The 9,506-nt window shown below is 32.3% G+C and overlaps 1 protein-coding gene across 1 annotated transcript in view; it reads right to left on the bottom strand.

Annotated features, from left to right (window-relative positions):
* Nucleotides 1–9,506, bottom strand: part of LOC106468988 (carboxypeptidase D-like) — a 52,038-nt gene that overhangs the window by 16,946 nt on the left and 25,586 nt on the right. Inside the window, exons 15-17 of the mRNA XM_013929442.2 lie at nt 9,482–9,505; nt 1,980–2,160; nt 915–1,110 (exon numbers count right to left, since the gene is read on the bottom strand). Coding sequence (XP_013784896.1) covers nt 915–1,110; nt 1,980–2,160; nt 9,482–9,505 — 401 coding nt within the window. The remainder of the gene's footprint in view (nt 1–914; nt 1,111–1,979; nt 2,161–9,481; nt 9,506) is intronic.

The raw sequence follows: 9,506 nt of genomic DNA, 5'->3' as shown, positions 1-9,506 counted from the left end.
GATTTAGACAAAGCTCTTCTTTCTCCTGACATAAAAGGGCTCAAATGTAACCTAATTTTGTTAAATTTTCCATCACAAGATTTTGATCTAGTGCATTAGAAAATGATAATGTCAATGAAAATACTGGAACTAACTAGGTAACACTGTAAACATAATACATAGAATAATCACTATATTCTAAAAGATGCGACATCTGAACTAAAAGAACTGATCTGAAGAGATAATACTCAGATTGTACTTTGCGTACGATATGTTCTAAAAGATGCGACAGAGCAAGAGCTAAGTTACTGAATCTAGAGAACAAAAGACTTTACATAACACACATCTGAACTAAAAGAACTGATCTGAAGAGATAATACTCAGATTGTTCTTTGTGTACGATATGTTCTAAAAGATGCGACAGAGCAAGAGCTAAGTTACCGAATCTAGAAAACAAAAGTCTTTACATAACACACAGAATAATCAACAAATATTGATACCAATAAATATCTTTCAAAACTTGAAATAAGAAAGAAATTAACAAAATAATCATTTAACTGCTACACTAAAGGCATGTTCGGCAATGTCCTAGTAATCTTCACACTCAAGCAATTATAATGTATTTAAGCTTTAAAATGAAACGTTTATACCTAAGCAATGACTGGACAATTTGTGAATACACACACTTCTATAATATTCATGTATACTCATAACAACAAATTGTATGATAGCAATTTTTAAGTACAACACAAGATTTTTCTGTAATAATCTCACTGGAAAACAAAAACATTAATAATTTAACAAAGCAGAATGATTTTTAAAGTCGACATTTTTGTAAAGTTCAAGTACACACTTCCTTTCTTGAGCTAAAGATGTGTGATTATAAAAATTATTCGTCTTTCATAAAATGAATCTTAAAATAAAACTATGTCTACCTCGGTAATGGCCGTGTCACGTCCATAGTGAGAAAGGATGTGATTAGCTAACTGTAATAAAAGTTCTGTTGTGACCAGGTCGTTTCCATGGAGACCACCTAAGTAACGAACTTCAGGTATTCCTGGTTGATGCTTGCCTGGGTGAGCAGATATTTCAAGAACTAAGATGTCTCGCTTCTCAACAGTTTTACCAATACTATAAGAATAAAAACAGAAACTGTGTTTTACTTTTTGTCGAACTTGTCACACAAGATACTACACAGAGAAAACTTGTAACAAAAAATACTTCTCAGATAGTACTTTCAGTAGAAGTTATTACAAAAGATACTTTATGTAGAACTTATCTCTGGAGATAATACGTTGTACTTTATGTAGAACTTATCTCTGGAGATAATACGTTGTACTTTATGTAGAACTTATCTCTGGAGATAATACATTGTACTTTATGTAGAACTTATCTCTGGAGATAATACGTTGTACTTTATGTAGAACTTATCTCTGGAGATAATACTTTGTACTTTATGTAGAACTTATCTCAGGAGATAATACGTTGTACTTTATGTAAAACTTATGTCAGGAGATAATACCTTGTACTTTATGTAAAACTTATCTCAGGAGATAATACCTTGTACTTTATGTAAAACTTATGTCAGGAGATAATACCTTGTACTTTATGTAGAACTTATCTTCAAGAGATAATATTCATCTTTACTAAGGATTAAAATCATTACTTTAATCTTTACTAAGGATTAAAACCACAATTTTAATCCACAGTGATAAAAAGAAAATAATAAGAATTTTTATATGATTACAGAATTCAGTGTCAAAAATTACAAAATACAAGAAGAAATATGATTTAACTTTTGAATAATTAATGGTCCATAAATATTAATGTTCTTTGAGCATGATCTAAAAAAAAAAAACTTGATTGGAATTTTGCAAAAATATTATTCAATTTTACGTTTTGAAGTGATCGCTTTGTTTTATTCTGTAGAAATATTTATTATTTAATTTGTGTTAAAAGACCTCACTAAGCCCCCCTCCCCAATTTCCCCCTCTTCATACCTGTACAGTTGTGATACAGTGGAATAATTGTTGACCAAAGTTTTCATGAAGTTTGTAACTTCAGAAAAATTGTGATAAGTCAATCTTGACATTACTGGCTCCAAAACAACATTTAGCTTTTTTGGCTTCTTCTCCTCGACAGTAGAAACAACTGTATGATTCTCATAACCAGGAGCAGCGACTGTTTCCAGAAGAGGTAATAATAATTAATTAATCTGAACCATACACATAAACATATTGTGTATCAAGTTGCTTTAACTGAGATGGAACTCACACCAATTCCTATAAATAACAACAAGTTCTAGAGTTAGGTCTACATCGAACAATGTCAGTTATGAAAGTGACAATTTTGAAAAGTTCTTAGAAATGTAGTGAAAATACATACATGATAAACAAACACTAGGTCAGATTTACATAATATAGTGTCAGTGAATATAATAATAAAAAACAAACACTAACGTTTATTTATTATTAACAAACAGCTCTCCTATTGTCAGTTTTACAGATAAATAACTCTACAAGTGTCACATTATTGATAAACAGCTCTGCCAGTGTCAGTTTTACAGATAAATAACTCTACAAGTGTCACATTATTGATAAACAGCTCTCCTATTGTCAGTTTTACAGATAAATAACTCTACAAGTGTCACATTATTGATAAACAGCTCTCCTATTGTCAGTTTTACAGATAAATAACTTCCCCAGTATCAGTTTTACAGATAAAGAACTTCCCCAGTGTCAGTTTTACAGATAAATAACTCTACAAGTGTCACATTATTGATAAACAGCTCTGCCAGTGTCAGGTTTATACATAAGTAGCTCTGCTAGTGGCATGTTTTGTTTATTTTTAGATATACAATAAAATGCAAAAAAAAAAAGATGCACATTTTAATATTTTGTAACTTAAATGAAACTTTCTTCATGGAGGTTAAAAATTCTGATCTCACAGGAGGTTAATACCACACTTTTTCAAGGTTGTATAGTGTGTGAAAGAGTTAAGAGATCAGTTAAGAAACAAACATCATTAAAATATTTTCTTTACTTTTAGAGAAAGAGTTTTCACCTTATAAACTCTCTCTCTAAGAAAACTTTGAGACAAGAGAGTAGTTAACTAGTTGCACTTCAATGGGGTCCCTGAAAGTATTCTGTTTCAAGAGTAAATAAAACCAACATTCAAAGTAATAAATTGTTTTATTTCTTGCATTTCAAGTTCGTATGTTATGATGTGTTGTAGCCTACAGAGTGCATAATTCTTCTCGTGATTCATGGCATGCTTACGTTTTATTAACGTCATCACAGTACAAATTGCAACATTAAACATCCCTTTTGTGACGTAATTTTAGTGTCTACTGACTGACAGACAACACACTACTGTATAATGGTGCCAGTGGTTAAAACATGTCACCCCTACAGGCAGCCTTCGGCCCCCTTTTAGGGAAATCAACATGATGAAGGAACGTGAAGGTGTACCAAGATTAAGTCCTGGAGTTAACCCATCAAACCAGAATTAGCATTAACATTTAACTCCCGTGAGGCATTTTAATATAAAAAAATTATCTCGAGAAAGACTAAAGCTAAGTCCTGACTGTTTTCATATCTGAGGCATTAGTAGTGTTATTTTGTGTTCATAAAAGGAATGACATTTCTCAGTACCATCATTACAAAACTTAACACCACAGCACATTTCTGTGTACTGAAAATGTTACTACTCGTATTTCAGCATAACTTTGCCGCAAACCTAACTAGTGTAGATTTTATAATAATTGCAATGGTCTTGGTAGGTCAGGGATTTTTATAACACTGTGTGTTTTTTAGCATGTGAAATAAGAACAAGTAAGTTGTAACAATTCCCCCTCTTGTCATCAGCACCTACAGTACCCATTATTTATATATGATAAGAATTTATGTTTCAGCCATTTCCAGTTCACAGTGTTAATGAGAATAAAACTAGCACGGTAAAATAAGGGAGGGAATACAAGAAAAAATATCAAGTTTTATATAATGCTTTCTTTCTTCAGATCCTTAATCTGTGATCGCTGTATATTTGACGTTCTTTGTATTTTAGTATTAAATTCTATTATATTCGATTTCTCTTGTGAGTCCAAGTATTTTATTTGATGACAATTAAGTTTCGACATTTCAATTTTACTGGATATAACTAGTAGTAATATGTAATTGTTTGTTTATGAATTTTTGTGTAAAGTCATCCAAAGCGTATTACGAACATAGCCATCCCTAATTTTGAGTTGATAAGACTAGAGGGAAGGCAGCTAGTCAGCAGCACCCACTGGCAACTCTTGTCCAACCAAATGGAGGGACTTGTCCATCACTATTATAGCGCATCCATTTCTGTAGCAACGAGCTGCTAAAACAAATCCACGGTTTCACAGTTTGAACACACTAACCACTAGGCCTATGCGCAGTCTAATAATATGTACTAATGAAACGTTTTTTTTTCTTCAAAAATGTACAAAAAATAAACGAATGTAGACTGTAAAGATCTTTTTTTTATTTAACAGATGAAAGCAGATACAAATTAAATCATCATCATCCTTTGTTGGGATAATTAACTAACTAATGAAGTTGTATTCTGGTTTTTGAGGTCATTATAGCAATATAATTAATACACTGTAGCAGTTTTGGTTATACTAGAAACACTACTGCTTGACTGTTGAATTGTCATCTCCTCCATTATTGTTACAAAGTTTGTAAGAGATTGTTTCAGATATTTGTGTAAAACACAAGAGTTATCTGTTCTATCCATTCCTAATTTAGGATTGATAGACTAAAGGAAATGTACCTAGTCAACAACACCCACCAGCAACCTTTGGGCTACCCTAATTGACTGTTTTGGTTTGTTTTTAATTTTTCGCAAAGCTACACAAGGGCTATCTGTGCTAGCCATCCCTAATTTAGCAGTGAACCAATTTTTGGGCTACTCTTTTACCAGTGAATAGTGGGATTGACTGTCACATTATAATGCCCCTACGATTGAAAGGATGTGTATATTCGGTGACAGGTTTTTAAACCTGTAACACTCATATTGGGAGTCGAGCTCTCTAGCTGTTAGGCCTTGCTGTATCAAAATATGTGCATGTTTGGTGACAGAGATTCAAACCTACAACCCTCAAATTGTGAGTCGAGCACCCCCTAACTGCCAGGCCTTGCTGTAACTGTAAAGTGTGGAGTGTAATATAAACCACAGATCCTTGAGTCCACAGTTCACCATAATTTGTATGCAATGTTTGGCTGGTGATAAAAGAAGATACAAAAAAGAAATCTTTAAGTAATAGCGTACCTACAAAATTGGAAGCTTTAAAGGCTTAACCTACCAAGATTATCAGTGACTTGAAATCTTCAGCCACGTCTAGGCTTAACCCAGCAAGATTATCAATGACTTTAAATTTTCAGCCAGGCCTAGGTTTAACCTACCAAGATTATCAATGACTTGAAATCTTCAGTCACGTCTAGGCTAAACCCAGCATGATTATCAATGACTTTAAATCTTCAGCCAGGTCTAGGCTTAACCTACCAAGTTTATCAATGACTTGAAATCTTCAGCCAGGTCTTTTTAATTTTAATTAGTAGGTAATGTTATAGAAAAAGAAAACACAAAACATTTTTATGCACATTCAGAAATTTAAAAATCTAATAACCAAACAATTGTGACTAGCAAATTTTGAGTTTGGACTACTGTGACTTCTATATGTTTTAACTTGCAGAAAATGCATGTGTGTGCATGTTAAATATAACTCTATATATTTGATTATCAAAATATACAAAAGTTCTCCCTGTTTTTGTTTTCTTTCAACTCCTTAAATATTTACTGTCACTGATATTTTTTTAAGATTGGTAATTTGTTTATTGACGGTAGCCTAATCCATTGTAAGCTCAATATACAAACTAAGAATATCATGTTAACTCGGATAACTGATTATGGTTTGATCAAAGGTCATAACCAGTTCAAAGGTTTCTTAATCTATACTCAAAGCTTTTCTTTCATATTTTATAGTTCCTTTAATTTGTATAACTGTATGTATCATAAGTCAACTGCAATCAACAAAACCTTGTCGAACCTTTCTAAATTTGTTAAACTTGTATTAAAGTTTTCTTCTTTACCCATTCAAATCCTCTCCAGACTTTATAGACTGACAAAATAGATGAAAATAGTGAAATTAACTGTAACATCGATGGTATTTGTTAAAATTTTATATGTCTCATATGTCATTAGAAACTCTGTAACCGACAGTCATGAAACCAAAAGCTATTTGAAGTATACACAGATAAAAAGAAAAAATAATAATCTAAAAGGTCGACAGGGGATGTATGACCCCCCATTGGTTAAGCTTTTCTGTAGCTTTAAAAAAGAACTAATTACTAACCTTCAATTTTCAAATTAGCCTGATCAGCATGAAACACAACATTTCACTATGTTAAATAACTTGTAATAAAAGTTTTGCCAGTTTTATTTTCGTTTCAATAGTTTAAACTAACATGTATACGCTGTAACTTGATACTTTTTAAATTAGGGAAACATTCTTTTAAATGATAAATGTTCACTTCCTACTCATGTTCAAAATTCCATACTTTTGACTTTGTTCAATGGAAATAAAAGGTGGTCCAAAATGCTCGAAAAAATTTCCTTTTTTTTTTCACACGGGTTGACATATAGTTAGTCTCGAGTGAACTAGACTCTACCACCATTCTTATTCTGACAAAGAATGTCAATATAACATTAAGCAGTGCAAATTTTGTCTTCTCAGTGATTTTTATAAAATAATATATAACAAAATTTTGTAGTTTGCACTTTCAGCTCTTCACATTAACCATTCTATTACAGCTGTAATAAACTTGTGTATGAACTGAACTTAAACCTTGATTGAACACTGTATCTTAAATATTACAAAAAAATAACTCAAGAGTGAATTTTTCTTGGAATGCTATAAAATTGAAATTTTTAAATTGCAAATTTGTTGCTCTGAATAATTGAAACTTAGACACCATGGTCAACTTCTCGCTGACTTCTAATTACGAATTATCTTCTCAAACATTTATACCTGATCTAGTTACCACGATTCTTGAACATTTGCACCAAAAACGTTTAACTGCCGACTGTATAGTCTAGATATTGTACATCATAAGTTAGAGTTTAGTCAAATGTTTTGAATCTATATACTGTTTTAGCCGATGAATCCCAAATGCCAAACAAAAGTTGCCCTATATGTACAGTGCCAAAGATGTTCCACTTGGCTTTGTTTCATCAACGTATCAAGAATTATACCTCCCAAAATCTACTGAAGCTTCTGTTGCACAAATTCTGTAAATATTTTACGAATTCGTGCCTGGATATAGAAATATTTTATTGTTTTGTGTTTATCAGAAAAAATATCTTTTTTTTTATTTGCAATATCGTACATTAATATTTATTCTCTTAATACTTTATAAATTAACTTATTCTGACCTATTTTACATACCAAACCACAAACCTGAAGTAACTGAGGTGTCCTCCTTGTTTCAAAAAATATTTAGCTGAGTTAATTTGGGCAAACAAGTTCTTGCCATATTTTAAATTATTTACCCACATTTATTTATATGTTATCATGTATTACAATAGGCTATCAAAAACCAAAATAAAAAAATCCGACTTTTATGAGATCATTAAAAAAAACTAACATTGAAGAGGATAACTGATTGGACATAAAAATTGATGAACATTAAAGATTAAAATATGGAAACTCCCCATCTCACCCAATAACAGCTGGAAATATTCTGTCCCTCCCTATCTCACCCAATAACAGATGGAAGTATTCTGTCTCTCCCATCTCACCCACTAACAGTTGGAAGCATTCTGTCCCTCACCATCTCACCCAATAACAGCTGGAAATATTCTGTCCCTCCCTATCTCACCCAATAACAGATGGAAGTATTCTGTCCCTCCCTATCTCACCCAATAACAGATGGAAGTATTCTGTCCCTCCCTATCTCACCCAATAACAGATGGAAGTATTCTGTTCCTCCCCATCTCACCCAACACCAGCTGGAAGTATTCTGTCTCTCCCCATCTTACCCAATAACAGATGGAAGTATTCTGTCCCTCCCTATCTCACCCAATAACAGATGGAAGTATTCTGTCCCTCACCATCTCACACAATAACAGTTGGAAGCATTCTGTCCCTCCCTATCTCACCCAATAACAGATGGAAGTATTCTGTCCCTCCCTATCTCACCCAATAACAGATGGAAGTATTCTGTCCCTCACCATCTCACCCAATAACAGATGGAAGTATTCTGTCCCTCACCATCTCACCCAATAACAGATGGAAGTATTCTGTTCCTCCCCATCTCACACAATAACAGATGGAAGTATTCTGTCCCTCCCTATCTCACCCAATACCAGCTGGAAGTATTCTGTCCCTCCCCATCTCACCCAATACCAGCTGGAAGTATTCTGTCCCTCTCCATCTTACCCAATACCAGCTGGAAGTATTCTGTCCCTCCCCATCTTACCCAATAAGAGTTGGAAGTTGGAAGGTTAGACAACATTTTATGTATCTTTATATAAACAGTTTTAAGTTCAAACAACAAGTATTACTTTGGTATTCAGATAGTTTATATGGATAATATGTAACTTCTATGCTGAGAATATCAACAAACCAGTTTGACATTATTAGTGTCAGAATATTGTGGATGTACTATTCAATTTCTATCAAATAAAAGTTTGGTTTTCCAATTATTTCTTTAAATGTGTGTGTGTGTGTGTGTGTGTGTGTAGTAGTTTTATCTCAAGGTGAGAAGGTTTTGTTTTTAAACAACACTCGAAGTTCAATCTCTTTAATACCGTTTAACTTGTTTACAGTGTAATTATAACTCTATCAGAATACAAGGTATCATACGACTTGCACTGAAATGTACATATAAAATAAAAGCAGTATAAATATGTAGTAAAATATATTTTTTTGTAGAATCAACAAAATAGATATATTCTAAAGGTTCATTCTCACACAAAATTGATAAATGAAATATATAAAAAAAAACACAACTTAAAACCACTTTAATAACATATATATATGGATTAAAACAAGTATAAACTAAAGCAAAATAATATATTTAAAATAAGTAACAAAACGCTAGTAAGTCAGTGGAAAATGTAGAAATAAAAATAATTACATAAAAAAAGTGACCTTTATTTTGTCACCCCTTATGTCTACTCTTCCACGATGAGAGATTTACATTCATATAAACATTAAAACTAAATAACACGAATAATTTGAAAAAAAGGAATGATTACAAAAAAAAAATACCATTAATAACTTGTGAAGTTCTGGTTCCCAAAAAGACGAATACTAAACAGAAAATTACAGATAATAACTTCTCACATAACTTGCTGTAAAGTTTTCTGGGAAATACTAAACTTTTAAAAAACTCTTTTTCCTTCTGTGAGAAAGGTTACACATGGTTTGGTGAATTACAAATAGACAATAGGGGAAAAACAAACAGCATACCATGCAGTGCGTAAGTTCCTTGGGG

Source organism: Limulus polyphemus, unplaced genomic scaffold, assembly GCF_000517525.1.
Source record: "Limulus polyphemus unplaced genomic scaffold, Limulus_polyphemus-2.1.2 Scaffold3250, whole genome shotgun sequence".
NCBI lineage: Eukaryota > Metazoa > Arthropoda > Merostomata > Xiphosura > Limulidae > Limulus > Limulus polyphemus.
The sequence above is the reverse complement of the archived record's forward strand: the minus strand, read 5'-3'. Positions and strand labels throughout refer to the sequence as shown.